The following is a 19,487-nucleotide window of genomic DNA, read 5'->3' on the forward strand; positions in this document are numbered from 1 at the left end:
CATCTAGAAGATTTAGCTAAGATCATTGATAAAGATGGCTACACTAAACAACAGATTTTCAGTTTAGGCAAAACAGCTTTCTACTGGAAGAAGATGCCATCTAGGACTTTGCTAGCTAGAGAAGTCAGTGCCTGGCTTTAAAACTTCAAAGAGGGACTGACTCTCTTGTTAAGGTCTAATTCAGCTGGTGACTGTAAGTTGAAGCCAATGATCTTTTGCCATTCCCAGAATCCTAAGGCCATTAACAAGTATGCTAAATCTACTCTATTCATACTCTATAAGTGTAACAGAAAAGCCTGGATGACAGCACACCTGTTTACTGATAGACCAATGGAATGGAATCGAGGTCCAATAAATAAATCCATGTCTTTACAGCAAACTGGCTTTTGACAAAGGTGCCAAGAACACTCAATGGAGAAAGGACAGTCATTTCATGCAATGGAGAAAAGACAGTCAATAAAGGGCAATAGGGAAACTGCTTTCTGATTATTTTGAAGCCCACTTTTGACACCTACTGCTCAGAAAAATACAAATTTCTTTTAAAATATTACTACTCACTGACAATGCACCTGGTCACCCAAGAGCTCTATGGAGATGTATGAGGAAATGAATGTTATTTTCTTGCCTGTTAACAAAATATCTCTTCTGCAGCCCATCAATCAAGGAATAATTTTGACTTTCAAGTCTTATTATTTAAGAAATACATTTTATAAGGCTGCAGCTGCCATAGATAGATTGTGATTTCTCTAATGGATCTGGGCAAAGAAAATTGAAAACCTTTAGGGAATAATTTACCATTCTAGATTCCATTAAAAATGCTTGTGATGCATGACAGGAGGTGAAAACATTAACATTAACAGGAATTTGGAAGAACTTGATTCTAACACTCATGGATGACTTTGACGGATTCAAGACTTTAGTGGAGAAAGTAACTGCAGAGGTTGTGAAAATAGCAAGAGAACTATAATTAAAAGTGGAGCCTGAAGATGTTACTGAATTGCTACAAGCTCATGATCAAACTTGAATGGATGAGTAGCTTTTTATGGATGAACAAAGAAAGTGATTTCTTGAGATTAAATCTATTCCTGGTGTAGATGCTGTGAACGTTGTTGAAATGACAACAAAAGATTTTGAATATTACATAAACTTATTTGATAAAGCAGTGGTGGGATTTGAGGTTTTGATTTGCATTGCCCTAATAATTAGTGATGTTTAACACTTTTTTGTATACCTATTGGCCGTTTATATGTCTTCTTTTGAGGAATGTCTATTCAGGTTTTTTTTTTTTTTTGCCCATTTTATCATCAGGTGGATTGTTTTCTTGCTGCTGAGGTGTTTGAGTTCCTTATGTATTTTGGATATTAACCCTTTATCAGATGTATAGCTTGCAAATATTTTCTCCCATTCCATAGGTTGTCTCTTCACTCTGTTATTTCCTTTGCTGTGCAGAAGTTTTAGTTTGATGACATCTCATTTGTCTACTTTTGCTTTTGATGCTTGATCTTTTGGGATCATTTCCCAAAAATCATTAACCAGGCTATAGGTTCCCCCTATGTTTTCTTTTAGTAGTTTCATAGTTTGGGCCCTTACATTTAAGTCTTTAACCCATTTTGAGTTCATTTTTGCATATCCTATGCAATAAGAGTCTAATTTCATTCTTCTGCATGTTGATAGGCAGTTTCCCCAATGCCATTTATTGACTGTCTCTTCTCCATTGCATGAAATGACTGTCCTTTCTCCATTGTGTGTTCTTGGCATGTTTGTCAAAAACTAGCTTGCTGTAAAGGCATGGATTTATTTATTGGATCTCAATTCCATTCCATTGGTCTATTCGACTGTTTTTATACTGATACCATACTGTTTCAGTTACTATGTGTATTATTCCAGTCTCACACTGCTATAAAGGACTGCACGAGACTGGGTAATTTATAAATGAAGGAGGTTTAATTGACTCACAGTTCTGCATGTCTGGGAAGGCCTCAGGAAACATAATGGTAGAAGGGGAAGCAAACACATCCTTCTTCACATGATGGCAGGAGGAGAAGTTCCGAGCGAAATGGGGAAAAACCCCTTATAAAACCATCAGATTTCATGAGAACTCACTCACTGTCACAAGAACAGCAACATGGGGGTAGCTGCCCCCATGATTCAATTACCTTCCACTGGATGCTTCCTATGACAAATGGGGATTATGGAAACTACAATTCAAGATGAGATTTAAGTGGGGACACAGCCAAACCATATCACTATGTTTTGTAGTATATTTTGAAGTTAGGTAGTGTGATGCCTCTAGCTTTGTTTTTTTGATCAAGCTTGTTTTGGCTATTTTGTCTTTTGTGGTTCCATGCAAATTTGGAGATTGTATTTTCTGTTTGTGTGAAAAATGTCATTGGTATTTTCATAGGAATTGCATTGACTCTAGATCACTTGGGTAGTATGGACATATTAACAATATGAATTCTTCCAACCATGAACATCCATATCTTTCCACTCATTTGTACCTTCTTCAGTATTTTTCAATGTTTATAGTTATAAGTGTAGAGATCTTTCACTTCCTTGTTTATTCTAAAGTGTTTTTCGTAGCTATTGTAAGCAGGATTGGGTTTTTAAAATACATTTTTCAAGCTGGGTGTGGTGGCTCACGCCTGTAATTCCAGCACTTTGGGAGACCAAGGTGGGCAGATCATGAGGTGAGGAGATTGAGACCATCTGGCAAACACGGTGAAACCCCGTCTCTACTAAAAATACAAAAAATTAGCCGGGCACGGTGGCACGTGCCTGTAGTCCCAGCTACTTGGGAGGCTGAGGCAGGAGAATGGCATGAACCTGGGAGGCGGAGCTTGCAGTGAGCTGAGATTGCACCACTGCACTTCAGCCTGGATGACAGAGTGAGACTGTCTCAAATATATATATATTATATATGTATATATTATATATATAATACATACATATATTTTTTTTTCAGTTTTCTGTGTGTGTATAGTACTACTGATTTTTTCATTTATTTTTGTATTCGGCTACTTTACTGTATTTGTTTATAGATCTAACAGATTTTTTTGTGTGTGTGTGTGTATGTGTGCATGTGTAGTCTTTAGGGCTTTCTTTAAGGTTTTCTATATATGTAAGGTCAGTGTTTTCTGCAAACAGGGACAAGTTAACTTCTTTCTTTCCGGTTTGGATGGCTTTTATTTCCTTCTCTTGTCTAATTGCTCTGACCAGGATTTCTAGTGCTATGTTGTATAAAAGTAATGAGAGTGGGTATCCTTGTCTTATTTCAGATCTTACAGGAAAACTTTTAAATTTTGTCTATTGAGTATGATGTTAACAGCTTTATTATGTTGAGGTACTTTCCTTCTAAACCTAATTTGTTGAGTATTTTTATCATGAATAAATGTTGAATTTTGTCAAATGCTTTTCCTGCATCTGTTGAGGTGATCATATGTTTTTGTCCTTCATTCTGTTAATGTGATGTATTATGTTTATTGATTTGGTTATGTTGGGCCACCCTTTCATACCTGTGATGAATCCCATTTGATCATGGTGAATGATCTTTTTAATGTGCGTTTGAGCTTTGTTTGATAATATTTTGCTGAGGATTTTTGCATCAATGTTCATTAGGGATATTGGCCTGCAGTTTTTTGTTTGTTTGTTTGTTGTTTGTTTGTTTTTGTCTTGCTTTTATCTGGTTTTGGTGTCAGAATAATGAGTTTGGAAGCATTCTCTCCTATTCAATTTTTTGGAAGAGTTTAAGAAGAGTTGGTATTAGCTCTTCTTTAAATGTTTCGTAGAATTTAGCAGTGAAGCCATCAGGTCCTGGGCTTTTCTTTGATGGGAGACTTTTATTGCTAATTCAATCTCCATACTCCTTATTAGTCTGTTAATATTTTCTGCTTCTTCATAATTTAATCTTGGTGGGTTGTACATGTCAAAGAGTCTACTCATTTCTTCTAGGTTATCTAATTCATTGGCATATAATTGTCATACTAGTCTTCATGGTCCTTTGTATTTCTGTGGCATCAGTTGTAATGTCCCCTTTGAATTGCATTTTGAAGTGCAAATAAATTCCGTGTTATTTGTACTGATTTAATTAATGTATAAAATATTCCCACAATAGGGAAAAAGCATTTATTATTTTAAATGGAAAAAGCCTGCATTGCTATAGTGTTGAGGTAGGATAAAAACAGTAGATTCTGAATCGCAGAAGTAACTAAAGAACTGTTACCCAGTGGCAATCAGGAAAATGTTTTGTTGTAAACTATCAGTTGCAGGTGTTTTCACAGTATGAAGAGAGAGAAGAGCTGTTAGGCTTTTCCCATGAATGAAGACATGGGGTGGTAGTGAAGAGGCCCTTTATGTTCCTAGACTGCAGTAGTATAATACGGTGGTTGTGAGCGTATCCTAGGGCTGCCATAGCAAATGACTACAAAATCTGGGTGGCTTAAACACAGACATTTATTCTCTTCCAGCTTTGGAGACTTGAATTCCAAAGTCTGGCAAGGCCATCCCCTTCTTCTGGGGCTCCGGAAAGAATTCATTTCCTTCCTTTGCCAGCTTCTGGTGGTTTCAGATATTCTTTGACTTATGGCCAAATCGCTCTTGCCTTTGTCTTCGCCTTCACATGGTGTTCTCCTCTGTATGTCTGTGTCTTCTCCTCTTTTGTCTCTCATATAGACACTTGTCATTGAATTTAGTGGCCACCCATACAATCCAAGATGACATCTTCATCTCAAGATTCTTATTACATCCACAAAGACCTTTTTTCCAAATAAGATAATATTCACAGGTTCCAGGAGTTAGGACATGAACATATTTTTGGGAGACCAGCATTCAACACACAGTAGTGGTTGAGAAAGCAAGCTCTGAAGGCAAATGCAGCAGCCCCCTCTTATGTGATATGGATATAGTAGTGGTATTTACTTTACAAAGTTAGTATGAGGATTAAGTAATAAAACATGCTTGGAACAGTGCCTGGCTCTTACGAAGAAACGTCATCAACAGTTATAAAATACTGGATTGAAAAGGACAGGTAGTACTAGTGAAATATGAAGGTTATTCATTAATAATTATTAACTAATTATAAGGTATTAATTACTATGAAAATATTAATTTATTAATATTCATTAATTATTAATGAATGAGCATTCCTGACATATTCTAAGTATTACTTATTAATTATAATATTAATTATCAGTTATTTATTAATATTAATTATTAATAAAATAAGTATTGCTAACATATGGTAAGTATTCTAAGTATTGAAAGATTGCAAAGAATGTAGAATACTATATGGATTAAAACAAAACTAGGTAGACTATATAGGGCTTCTGGAGCTAGATGTCAGTTCCATTTCTGCTTAATTTTTCATAATTTCACTTACATCTCTTTGCTTTAATTTCTCTATAGGCTCTTGTATACACATAAATAAGATAATAAAATAAAGTTCATTCAGCTTCCAGGAGTCTCTAAATTCATTTCGATCATTATCCTGATTGTAATTCAATCTCTACTTGAATATTGTAAATTTTTACTTAAGCTACTTACAATTTTCAGGGCACTTTTAGGTACAATTTGCTTTTCCCCTGACCTGATAAGTGTGCTAATACAGTAATTTTTTACTTTCTATTTTAATGGAAAATGATATCCATTATTATATTAATTTTCAAGTATCCTTTGGGGACTTATTTTATTTTTTATTATTGCATTTATTATTATTATTTTTTGAGGCAGAGTCTCGCTCTCTTGCTAAGGCTGGTGTGTAGTAGTGCGATCTTGGCTCACTGCAACCTCCACCTCCTAGGTTCAAGCAATTCTCCCTGCCTCAGCCTCCTGAGTAGCTGGAATTACAGGCACCCACCATCGTGCCTGGCTAATTTTTGTATTTTTAGTAGAGATGAGGTTTCACCACACAATGTTCAGGCTTGTCTCGAATTCTTGACCTCAAGTGATCCACCTGCCTCAGCCTCCCAAAGTGGTGGGATTACAGCTGTGAGCCACCACTCCTGGCTCTGCATTTATTATTATATTTAATTTTATAATTGCACTTTCAGACCAATGCTTCTTGCTGTCACTTAGTGTATGTGTGGGATCTGCAAGCTAAATTTAATAAGCAAAGTGAGTTCAGAGAAGTAAAATGTATTATAAAAATAATTCTAATGTCAAATATAGTTTTCTTTTATATTTCATTATTTTGGATCATTCATCATACTAATTTCCTCTACTAACCAAATAATGAAGATTTGCTTGTGTTTCATCCTAGAGACAATACCTACTTAATACTATTTAAAACTTAATTTAAAAGTATTATAATGGTATATGTAAATGTTATAATTTTTAACCTGATTCCTTTGAGACCTCAGATTCTCATCAACTATAGTGTATGCTATAACAATGAGCTTTGACAGTTTCTCCTTTAGACTGTGTCTGCTTTTAATAAATGTACATACCATGTACTGCAAAACAGGCTAATTGAAATGGAGGAGACCCAGCAGATTGTCTCCAGCTTGCTTATATGTTCCAATACATTGCAGATATATTCCGTGCTCCTGAAATGAGATTTTAACTTTAAGAATTTGATGTGTCAGTTATTTATTTTTCCCTCTGACATACTGATTGGCCACTAGGTCCTAAACAAATATTCTTAATATCTAGAGCAATTATATAAAAAATTTACGTAGCAACATGACTGAGATTAAAAATTTCACCTGAAGCATGGGAACTACATGTTTTCCGTCGTGTACTCAGTTTTCCATAGTATACTATAGTTTTCTTTAGTGTACTTAATCCTTGTGGGTTTTCAGTGAGAACCAAATGAGTTTCCTCAAATGAGCTTCTTGAAAAACACCATACTGTTACCCAAATTTTATATTATGTGTGTTCACTGAAGATTAAAGAATTTCATCTGGCAACTGCAGAGAATGCGCTTGAAAGTTTGGGGGCAGATTACATTTGATTCAAAGCATAGCTCTGTCCATTGCCAGTTTTAAGTCCCTACCATAGTTTCTGAAGCCCTTTTTGCTTCTCTAGTGTCATAGACCTGGCTCCAGTTGCAGTGACCTTCCTTTCTACCTCTCAAAAATGCCAACCTCTTTCTAGCTTCCTTTGCGTATAATGTTCCTTTTACCTGGTAGCGTCTTTCTCCTCACACTAAGCCCTCTTTTCAGAAGACATCTCTGCAGAGAAATCTCTGATCATACTCAATAGGGCCTGTTATCTTTCACCATGGCACAGTTATATCCCCTTTTGCATGTTTATTGCCTTTCTTACTTTATAAGCTCCACAGTGGCAGAGAACTTGTTGACTTTGCACACCATTGTATACCCATTGTTCAGAACAGTGCCCAGCACATAGCAGGTGCTCATTAAATATTTAAGTAAAGGAATAAATGAACTCTTCAATCAGGGAATCCTCCTAAATGTCTAGGTTGATGAGAGTTCAAAATATGTTGACTGTAGTTGTACTACACTTTTTGTATAATTTATATGTTCCTAAAATTTTTGCATAAATCAAATTTTGTATATATTTTAAAGGAATTGAAACTTTAAGGTGACTTGGATAATATTTCCAGAGATAATTTAGCTTCTTTCTGAAGCTCCTGAGCTTCTCTTTTTAAAATCAGGCAACACTGATGATCTGGTTGGCAGAATAACCAGCTAAAAGATGTTACATTAACTCTCACTTCTCCATCACTGTTAAAATCCTGGACCTAATGGATAAGGAATCACTAGATTGTGCCTGAAGACTGGCTTGGCGGCTCTGTGCTTCTTCTTAATATTAACTCATATGTACTCAGTTAAAAAGACTTTCTAATTGAAAATTTTAGCATTAAAGTTTATATAAAGAACAGAAAGAAAACAACAATAAAATGTCTAGAGGATACTGACGAGAATAGCGATTGAGAATCTGTTCATGTGAAGAATCCTTGAGGGAACTGGGAGTGTGAACCTCTGAGGGCGTACCATGGCCATTCTCAAATGTTTCTGGGCCATGAGATGGAAGGCGGAGCATACTTTTTCTGTGTTCTTCCACAGGGCAAACATATTAATAGAACTAGTAATTGAAAGTCATTGAGGAGTAAATTCCTACTTAGCTAAAGGAAGAATTTTATGGGTAATAAACTTGTGTAAATATAGAATTGTCATCTCAGGAAATGGTGAGTTTGCTACTACTGGAGGTATTTAAACCAACTGATGAGAACTTACTGGAGACCCCAGGGTAAGGAATCCAGCATCCTAATGTTAACTGGTTTTTCATTGGGTTGAGAGGCAGGTCCATTTACAGTGGCCCAAGGCACTGATGAATAAGGAACTCTAAAAACTCATGAAACAAGATGAAGAAAATTAAATTTGGCATAGGTTTTCTCAAAAACACTCTTATGTTTGCTTTGAAATACTAATCAGAGAATCTTCTTGAAGGTTTTGGGGGGCATGGTGTTGACATATGATGGATCATATCCAGTAGCAACAACTGGCCACCTAACTGCCTTCAGAAAGAATGGGCCAAGTTAACTGCAGGACTTCTGGTTTACTAAGTTGAGTTTGCAAATTGGGACCCTGCTACCTAAAGTCCTGTTTCTCTTCAGTGCGAATCTCAGTTTCTCACCCAAATAAATATTAAACAACTATTTAAAGGGTATCACCCTGGGAAGGAGCTAGGTCATCTGCTTGACCCCTCTGTGTCTTAGGTGGATTGGTCTTTGCTTAAACAGTTCATGGTAGAAAATAGAATTTCAGGCTCTAGGTGTTAAGTTACATATATCCCAAATTGTTTCACATTTGGGAATAAATGGAAACATTAAGGAATTAAATATTTTCATATTTATAGTTTTTTAAAATGTATATAGATCAGTAGTCAAGCAAAAAGAATGAGCATTGTTGCTGTTACCAAAGAAATATTCTGAAAGTCATCTGCTGCTTACTTTCCTGAATTTATCTGCTAACTTGGAAACAGCAGTCAGGTACATGAGTTCTGGCAACCTGGCTGTTTAGGTGGCTGGTTGTAGCAAAGTTCCCTTTTCAACATCATACAACACTGGTGACTTAGTTGCTTTTTTGGCATTATATATAAAATATGAAGTGATAGATGAGGTTTCATTTTATGAGCCAAAATGGCTCAAAGCATAGGTAAGATACTGTCATATAATTCTGATTACTTTCATTTTACAAAGATGTAAAGCTAGAGAATCAGGCCATGACAGATAAAATATATCTAAAAATGCCTTGTCATGTTACTGACAGTGTCACAAGCACACACGTTTCATCAAGCTCCGTGCAGTACCTTTCTTCTCAATAATTCATTGGTATTATGTGTTGGGGGAAGTCAGGGACCCAGAATGGAGGGACCAGCTGGAGCTGTGGCAGAGAAACATAAATTGTGAAGATATCATTGACATTTATCAGTTCCCAAATAATACTCTCATAATTTCTTATGCCTATTTTACTTTAATCTCTTAATCCTGTTATCTTCTTAAGCTGAGAATGTACATCACCTCAGGACCACTATTGTAAAAATTGATTGTAAAACATGTGTTTGAATAATATGAAATCAGTGCCCTTTGAAAAAGTGCGATTTTCAGGGAACAAGGGAAGATAACCATAATGTCTGACTGCCTGTAGGGTCAGGCAGAATAGAGTCATATTTTTCTTCTTGCAGAGAGCCTATAAATGGACGTGCAAATAGGAGAGATATCACTGAATTCTTTTCCCAGCAAGGAATATGAATAATTAATACCCTGGGGAAGGAATGCATTCCTGGGGGGGAGGTCTATAAATGGCCGTTCTGGGAGTGTCTGTCTTATGTGGTTGGGATAAGGACTGAAATACGCCCTGGTCTCCTGCAGTACCCTCAGGCTTTTTAGGGTGGGGAAAAGATCCCGTCCTGGTAAAATTGAGGTCAGACCAGTTTTCTGCTCTCGAAACCTGTTTCCTGTTGTTTAAGATGCCTATCAAGACAGTATGTGCACAGCTGAACATAGACCCTCATCAGTAATTCTAATTTTGCCCTTTGCCTTGTGATCTTTGCTTTGCCCTTTGCCTTGTAATCTTTATTGCCCTTTAAAGCATGTGATCTTTGTGACCTACTCCCTGTTTGTACACCCCCTCCCCTTTTAAAGTCCTTAATAAAAACCTGCTGGTTTTGCAGCTCAGGGGGACATCACGGACCTACAGATATGTGATGTCACCCCTGGAGGCCCAGCTGTAAAATTCCTCTCTTTGTACTCTTTCTCTTTATTTCTTAGACCAGCTGACTCTTAGGGAAAATAGAAAGAACCTACGTTGAAATATTGGGGGTGGGTTCACCTGATAATTATGTGGCTCTGATTAGAATCTATAAATAATACTTGTTATTCAATTCATTTGAATATCCATATTTATGGCACCATTTTATAATGTGTAAAAAAAATCAAAACAGTTGCAAAATAATTAAACAATTGCACATTTCTTCTGTGATCTGTTAATCTCTCATCCCCTGGGCCCTGGTAAGTATGCCAGATATTAATGAGAATCAGGAATGTGTTGGTTAAAAGAGAATGGAATTTTATATTCTCTTTCAGAGTGGCTGTGTCATTTTTACATTATTCATGCCCATCTTAATTCAAACTGTGTTTATCTGTTAGTATTTTCTAAGTTTCTCTATTTTAAGAGTGACACACTACTATTGACATAACAAACAAGACCCTCAGTCTGTGTAGGCTTTTCATTTATAACACTTTTACTGACATTTAACTATTACATGGGCATTATTTAAAGGTTGAATAGTGCATGTAGAACCTGCTGACCTGAAGTGGAGGGGACCTCGTGGGCAGGTAGTGTGAGCTTTTGTATACCCCATTAAGTTGGGAGTTAAGCTCCCCTCCCAACTTCGCTACTGACAGCTTTATCTCAGACAGGAATCACCTCTGCATGTGATTCATTTACTTATTCAACAGATAATTATGGAGTGCTGACTGTGCACAGCAGGGATAGAGCTGCAGATGAAATAAACAAATATCCTTGGCTTCACGGAGCTTATGTCATGTCGGTGAGAGATAGGCAGTAAGCAAATAAATAGACAGATAATAAATATTCATTTAGCAGATAGTGATAAGTGCAATGAAAATAGCAAAGCAGGGGAATGGAGAGCTTTGGGAGGGTGGGAGTATGGTGATAAGAGGTGCAATTTTAGGCAATGTTGCTCAGGAAAACTTACTGCAAACTTACATTTGATCCATGAGGATCTGGAAGTCTGGGAGGTGAGGAAGAGCCAGATATACTGAGCATCATGTCGTAATTGATTGAAGTGGGAAAAGAGGTCATGATGGGATCAGTACTGCAAGCAGTTACTGTTGCCAAGGTAAGGAGTATTAGTGGCGGGGGAGCGCTGATGTAAGGGAGGGATAGAGGGTCTTACTAGGAACTAGCTCTATCTCAGCTCCTGGTATCAGTTTATTCAACAAAGATACCTGGAAAATTATCAATTTATTCCTTTAGCAAACACTTATTGGTGCCTATAATGTGCCAGGCACACTGCTAGATGCTGGGTTATGGAAATGAATAAAACATACTACTGTCTTCAAGGGACTCAGCATAATAGAGGACCAGACATAAACACAATTAAATTGCTGTAAAATGTGATCAGTTTACAAGGCGTGGAGCTAACACAGAGAAAGGGGAGGAATTCATTTTATCTGGCATTATTAGGGAAGGCTACTAGCAGGGAGGAGGTAACTGCTGAAATTAATTTTGGAGGAAGAAGAAAAATTTACCATGTAAACAAGGTGGGGGAAAAAGGCAATTCAGGTGGAGTGACAGCCAGATCTATCGTATATTAGAGAGAGTACAGCTGGCTTAATTTTTCTAGAAAATAAAATGGGAGAGAAGGGAAAATGGATTAGAAGGATTTTTAGGAAGTAATATTGGCAGTATTTAGTGATTATTTGCATATGAATGTCTAAGTTGACTGGAAGGCAAAGGCTTTTGGGCTTGGAGACTTAGATAGATGGTATTACCACCAAAAAAATAATGCATATGCAGTCAAATGCTCTACCCCTGAGCTATACTCCCCGACAAAATAATGTATATGAAGGAGGAGTGGTAGAAGTAGTGGAGAAGGAGTTAATATTGAGATCATTTCTTATGTTGATTCAAGAAGTTCATGGCAGTAATTTTCTTTTGAGTGGAAATGAAAACAACTTTCCTTCTGTAGCAGATAACATGATTTAGACTTTATTCAGTGGTGTGCTGGTAAATTGGATCCCTGAGAAAGAAAAAAACAAACCAACAACAAAACCATTATTTATAGAATCTGCTGATTCTTGTGGTGTAAACACTCCTACCAGATGTCAAGCTAATCATAGTTTATCTGCTCACACGCCACTGTGTTTCATCCCTTGACAAGTGTTTGCTGAGCTTTCACTAGGTGCAAGGCATGCAGCTTTGTGCTGGCTGTTTCTTATTTACTTCTCCATATCTACTTTCCACTCTCTTCCATCCTAACTCTTTCCAGGAGAGGCTGCTTTAACAGTGGCTACTTTCTAGTTTCCTGTTGGATTCAACCAATGGAAGCCACCAGCATGAGATCAGAGTGTGGGAGGATAGGCAGTTTGGGTAGTGATCCCCTGGTTGTCTTTCTGCCAGGTTACATGGGTTGACTGCAGCCCACTCACTGGAAGAGGCCACAACCCTTATCAAGCAGCCTTCCCCATACAACTATCTCCAAGTTCCAGAAAATTCTCTTTCCCCTTGTCTCTTAAACCTAGGGTGCTAACAGCTCCCTGCAGCAGCCTACTGTACTACCCCGTGTTGGTTTATCTAAACCCTGCCTGTACCTTTTCCTTCTGTAGGAGATCAGAGCCCTTTCATTAAACATTCTGCGGTGAACCTGCTTTAGTGGCTCACCTCTTTCCTGGTAAGATCATGACTCTTACAAATGAAGAAAAACAATGACACACTCCTGGATTTTAGAGTCAGACCAATGTGACCAAAAAATACCCCAACTGCTTCCATTACTTATCTTCTGATGGGAGACAATGACACGTAAAAATTCCCTTGCACAGCTTTCCATATCCACATTTAGTGAAGTAGAAACCAAAGAAGCCTCTTTCCTGCTTCTCTCATACCCCACTAAGCCTAACCTCTTATATGGTCTCTTGAGGTCACAGAATATGCTGACATGGGAAGCCAATGCTGTTCGCTTATCATAGAGAGAACAAGCCATCTATTATTATTTGGGTTTTCCAGTAGTGTTGTCATTTGTTGATTTATGTTCCTGTGTTATCTGTTGCTCATGGATTGTGCAAGGAGGTCAGATAGGCAAGATATTTGGGAGCACTGGGATGGAGTCACAGTATTTGGCTATGAAATCTGTTTAGGCTTCAATTTCCTCATAATGCAAAAGGAGAAAATGGGAGTAGATTATCTTGGAAGATCCTTCCAGCATTAACATTCTCTCCACGACTAAGTAAGCTCTGCAACTCTGGGAGCTGCTTGTGACTGATTTTGTGAGTATTTTTCACTGAACAGCTCAGCATAACAAAGACAAATTTAGGAGTGTATTTTTAAAAAGATTATTGTGTGAGTCTTGTCAATGAATAGGACATCAAACTCAGTAGCATGCGTTTGACAATGTGATATGTCAAGAAAAGTGTGTTAATTATATGTTGCTAACTGCCGTAAACCTATCAGCTGAAAGCAATACACTTACATTATTACACAGTTGCTGTTGGTCAGAAATCTGGGAGTGGCCCAGCCAGGTCCTCTGCTTTAGGGTCTGTCATATAGGTGAAATAAAGATATTGGCAGGGTTGGGGTCTTATCTGAAGGCTTGACTTGGGAAGGATCAACTTCCAAGCTCATGTGATTCTTGGAAGAACTTAGCTCATGTGATTCTTGGGAGAACTTCAGTTCCTTAAAGGCTTTGGTTGGGGGGTCTTAGTTCCTAGCTGTCTATTAGCCAGAGTCAACCTTCAGGTCCTTGCCATGTGGGTCTCCTCAATATGACATGTTGCTTCATCAAAGCCAGTAAGGGAAAGAGTCTGTTAGCAAGACAGAAGTCATAATCTTATGTAGACTAATGATGAAATTGACATTCCATTACCTTCTGTTGATTGGGAGCAAATCACTCAGGCAACCTACATGCCAGAGGAGGGGATTAAACAGAGCATGAATACCAGGAAGCAGAGATCATTGGGGCCATCTTAAAGTCCACCTGTCACAAAGATTCTGTTTTGTTTTTTTTTTCTCCCTCATGAAAAAAGAGTTTTAAATTCTGAGTTATCCTAATGTATTTAAAGATTAGTTTATTTGCCAAAAGTAAAAAGTGACAATTAAATGCAATGTAGGATCCTAAATGGAGATCCTGGCAAAATTCAAATAGGGTCCTTAGTTTAGTTAAAGGTATTGTATTAATGCTAATTTCCTGGTTCTAATAATTATACTATAGTTATGTAAGATGTTTACCTTAGGGGAGTCTGGATGAAGGATATATGGAAAATTTCTGTACTTTTTTTTATAACTTTTCTGTAAGTCTAACAGTAGTTCAAAATAAAAAGTTAAGAGAAAAGTGATTTATAAAACTTGAAAATCCATTAACCATATAAGCCTGCCTTGTAGCTGACTTATTTCATAATTTAAACTTTATGTCCTTATCAGAACTTATTTTTTGCAGATAAAATATATATACTAATTTGTATATATACCATAACAAAATTATTTGAAGATAAATTCTCTAATATTTTTATAGATAAACTGTACAGTTTTTGGTAGATAAATAATTTTACAACACCCTTCCTAGTGAAAACACCATAAAAACTTCACTAGCACTATATAGTATTATTATTTATACAGTTATCAAATGTTTGAACAAATAATTATAGAGGAGATATAAGAGCTTTCTGCTTTAACTTTAGTTGAAATGTACTAGATACTTTTGCACAACACCAAATGCACTTCAGACATCAATTTAAAATAAGCATCCTTTCTAAAATAGTTTTTAGATAGCTAAAGTGGACTCCTTCCCTGTGCAGAGCACTGTTTTAAAGTCATCAATCTGTTTGTTGCTTGGATATGGACACATACTCCAAAATAGTGTGGCCTGTCTCACCACACTGTTCTATGTGATGAAAAGCAAAATGCTTCACCCTTCCATAGGCAGTTGAATTTTATGCAATGCAAGAACAAATGACTCCTCATTTTGCTCACTGTTTGAAAGTGTTGCTAGTTATTAATACCCCATCACTATTTCACATATATCCTGGTCCAGCAATTTAAAGCTTATGGGTCTCAGTTGGTTACACCTCTTAAGAGAACTATTTGGAAACACTGTAGACATTTTTCTTAGGCCCTATTTTTAGAATGGAAGGCCTAATGGTATTTTAATGTCTCTATATATTCCCAGAACAAATCTTGAGAAAAATGCCTGTTACCTTTTGAAATTTAGCAAAGCTGGTGGGATTACCAGTGCTCCTCTGAGAAACATTGCCTTAAAGAATGAATTTTGACTTACAGAATATTAGCAGTAAAAGGACTATGAAAAATGATCCAAACTGCAGCTCTTCCAAAATCCTCATTTTTCAAATGAAGAAACTGAATTTTAGCATGAGTGAGCTATTGGCCCAAGATTCAGCAGTGGAGGAGTGGCCATGTGAAAGTTGCAAAGTGATAGACTGAGGCTTTCCTGTAGAAAATGACCACCATAAGAGTCAATGACAATGATTCCATTTCTGAATTAAAGTTAAGACTTTAGAACTTGAAAACAGTCTGCTGGCCTCCTGCATGAAACTTCATTTTGTTACCCTAGAAGATTCTAAGAAAAGATGTAGAATGATTAAAAAAATAATAAAATAAAATAAGTCAGTTCAGAAATGAGGAAATGTCCAGGAACCACTTGGGAGAATTGGGCTCCAGAGTGTTATTCAGTTTGCAGATATCTTTCTCATCTTCAAAAAATCTTGAATGTTTTTTTCCCCTTTAAATGGTATCTGGAGTTTCATCAGTTAGAGATTCCATTACTCCAGTAAGCAGTCTTCTTTTAATGATGCAAAAATCTCTGGGAGGGTTAAATATTCATTTATTATTATGCATTATTCTGTGTTTTTTTTCCATCTATTTTCTTATTTGAAAGCCTAATTGAGATTAGCTGTAATTGGGAGTGCTGTTTTGATTAAGGATAGGGAATAATATGTTTCAAGCACTCTGGTAGAGGTGGCCATCTAGGTGGAGTGCTGGCATCGGGGTGATCACAATTGCATTGGGACTCTGGGACCTTGGTCAAGAACTAGGAGGCAAAGAAGGAACACCAACGACAAGCCTAGCTTGTTTTATAGCTTTACCGTGGGCTGGCTCACACCTAGTGAAGAAAGCAGAAATGTATTTACCCTTTTCTTGTGTTCCTTAGCCCCTGACAAATACTGATTCAATGCACATTTGTAGGCTTTTGTAGAATGGAGATCTCACCCATAATGTATGTGATGGTGCCACTCACAAAGTGCATATCAAGATTTGCACTCTCGGCTGGGTGCGGTGGCTCATGCCTGTAATCCCAGCACTTTGGGAGGGTACGGTGGGCAGATCACCTGAGGTCAGGAGTTTGAGACCAGGCTGGCCAACATGTTGAAAGCCCGTCTCTACTAAAAATACAAAATTAGCCGGGCGAGGTGGCACATTCCTGTAATCCCAGCTACTTGGGAAGCTGAGGCAGGAGAATTGCTTGAAACCAGGAGGCAGAGCTTGCAGTGAGCCTATGGCGTCACTACAGTCCAGCCAGGGCAACAAAGTCAGGCTCCATTAAAAAAAAAAAAAAAAAAGATTTGCGTTGTGCTTGCAAGACATGCATTCATGAAATTAGGATTTACTTGTACTACAGTAGTAAATAGAATAGGTCCTGGGTCAATCTGCCTGAGCTCTAATCCCGGCTCTGACCCTCATTCCCTCAGTGAACTTGGACAAATGTCTTATTTTTCTGTGCTTCAGTTTCCTTATTTGTATATTGGGGATGAGTAATAACACCTATTACTCATCCTGTTCTGATAAATCAGTGAGGTGATGCATGTGTGGCACTAAGAGCAGTGCCTGGCGAACATAAGTAACTGCATGTAGTAATTTTATGTTCTCCACATTCCTTAACTGTGTATCTTAATTTTATTTAAGAAAATATATTTGCTAGCTTCTCTGAGATAAGATTCAGGACAGGCAGGAAATATTGAAAAACAGTGTTATTTAAGTGATCCTTTCTTAGTCCTAGAGATATCTAATATATTTCAGGTGTCTTCTTTATACCAATAAACTTGCCTGAACGAATTCATATTTTATATGCTAAAGCTAAATCTTTCAAATACAAAACCTCTTCTTCAACATCTTCACTATTGAATTTGGTTACATATTAATGTATGTAGACAATTATATGAAGATCAGTATTCTAAAAGATATTCAGTTTTAAGGTGACTTTCTGAGAGGAAGGTAAAATATTTTTATCTGAATGTTGAGTTCCCTTTTTCCGTTTTTAGTACAAAGATCTCTCCCTTAACATTATTTTACAGACCCTATTAGTTTCATTTGATCTCAATGGGTGGCATATCCCCTTATATTTTTGTAATCTGTAGAAGTATGAATGGGGTATTGTAAATGTGCTTGTTTGATCAAGGAGTTTTAGAAGCCCAGCTATTAGGTCCTTACAAGAGAAGAGACAGGGAGAGTAGGTAGAATGTGTCTTGAAACTTGAAACACCAGGATTCTATTCCTGCTTCTGCCAGTGGGAGCTGTTTGACCTCAAATCCGTCCTAGAATCTCCCTGGAACTATCTCATATGAAGGATTTGAATAAGGTTTGTTTAAGGTTTGTTACATATCTAATATTGTGTGATTCTGTGATATCTTATTGGCCCTACATTTGTGAAGTGTATGCTTTGGTTTAACTGAACCGGGTATTTTCTTTCCCAGTTTCCTTAAAACTATTTGAAATACCTTTAGCAATTGACCAGCCAGGGTGAGAGATGCAGCCTTTAGCTGTAAAGTAGAAACAATTACCTGGGTCTGCAAGGAAACAAGTCCGTGGCCTTGACTTTGTTAGTATCCTATCTCCATCCACAGAGCTATGGATCTAGGACTGTTTGATGGCATGTCAAATGAATAAAGATAAGCTCCAGGGGCATCATTACTCATACTATTAACAGATAATTGTTAGCATTTTTTTTTATTTTGCATATGACAAACTAGAAATCTGAAAAGATAAATAACTGTACAAGGTCCAAGTTGCCACTCGTCTGTATGATGTTCCTTTTCTAGGGAGCCTGGGGAAGTTAATAATGGAACAGCTTACTCTCTGCTGCTACTCAGAGATGCTTGAATTTCTCAAAGGGAAGATAAAAGTACAAGAATAACATATTTTTGACCTACTTCTGCCTTTGCAATTTGAGGGCCTTCGTTTCCATGTTAATTTTTCCCTTTTGATGTTAAATAGAGCTCTTTTAGGCTGACAACTATATATTTTAGCCCAGTAAATATTAAACAAATTATTGATGAATGCTCCTACAAGAAATAGATGGTGTAGATCTAGCTATTTCTTCTAGAATCAAGACAATAGAGTGGCTAAAATCACTGTCATAGGACTGAATGTAAAAATTTAAGTTGCTGACTATAGTAAGTATAAATTAAGATAATATCACAACACAGGGGCTAACTTTAATTTCACTATTATTTCAAAACCTATTCTGTAAAGATATTAATTTTCACCTTTCTTTTTTTTTTTTTTTTTTTTTAATGACTGCATAGTATTCCATTGTGTACATCTACAATCACTTTTTTTTTTAGTCATGGACTTCTGCCCTGTAGGTCCTTCTGTGAGGCTGCCAAAGAAGGCTGTGAATCAGTCCTGGAGATGGTGAATTACTCCTGGCCAGATTTCCTCAAATGCTCCCAGTTTAGAAACCATACTGAAAGCAGCGACGTCAGCAGAATTTGCTTCTCGCCTCAGCAGGAAAATGGAAAGCAACGTAGGTGTCTGTGTTTCGTTTCATTTTTAGAAGATTTTATTTAAGTATGCCATTTATACAGGAATGGATATAAATAATAACTGTACAGTTTGATAAATTTTAACCAAGTAACAAGATCCATGTAACCAGAACCCAGATCAAGGAATAGAATATTAACAATATCCCCAGAAATACCTTCAAGCCCCCTGCCTGTCATATCTCACTCTTCCAAAAGAAACCTCTATCCTTACTTCTATCACCTTAGATTTGCTTACTTCTGAACTTCATATAAATGCAAATCATACAATATATAACTTTTTAAAACCTGTCTTCATTTGCTCAGCATTATGTTCAAGAAATTAATTACATCTTCATATTGTGGTTCATTCATTCTCATTGTTATATAACATTCTAATATACGATTGAAACAAAATATATTTTTCCATTCCACTGTTGATGGACATTTGAGTGGTATCCAATTTTCAGCTATTACAGTGATGCTATTACAATTCCTGTGCGTGTCTTTTTTTTTTTTTTTTTTTTTTTTT

General features: G+C 36.9%; 1 protein-coding gene across 4 annotated transcripts in view; it reads left to right on the forward strand.

The window, feature by feature from the left end:
* The window catches only part of CORIN (corin, serine peptidase), a 222,459-nt gene that overhangs the window by 50,969 nt on the left and 152,003 nt on the right, over positions 1-19,487 (forward strand). For all 4 annotated transcript variants that reach the window (XM_011975028.1, XM_011975029.1, XM_011975030.1 and 1 more), the window contains one exon: positions 18,779-18,960. In XM_011975028.1, coding sequence (XP_011830418.1) covers positions 18,779-18,960 — 182 coding nt within the window. The remainder of the gene's footprint in view (positions 1-18,778; positions 18,961-19,487) is intronic.

This window comes from Mandrillus leucophaeus, unplaced genomic scaffold, assembly GCF_000951045.1.
Source record: "Mandrillus leucophaeus isolate KB7577 unplaced genomic scaffold, Mleu.le_1.0 Scaffold1504, whole genome shotgun sequence".
In the NCBI taxonomy this organism is placed as follows: domain Eukaryota; kingdom Metazoa; phylum Chordata; class Mammalia; order Primates; family Cercopithecidae; genus Mandrillus; species Mandrillus leucophaeus.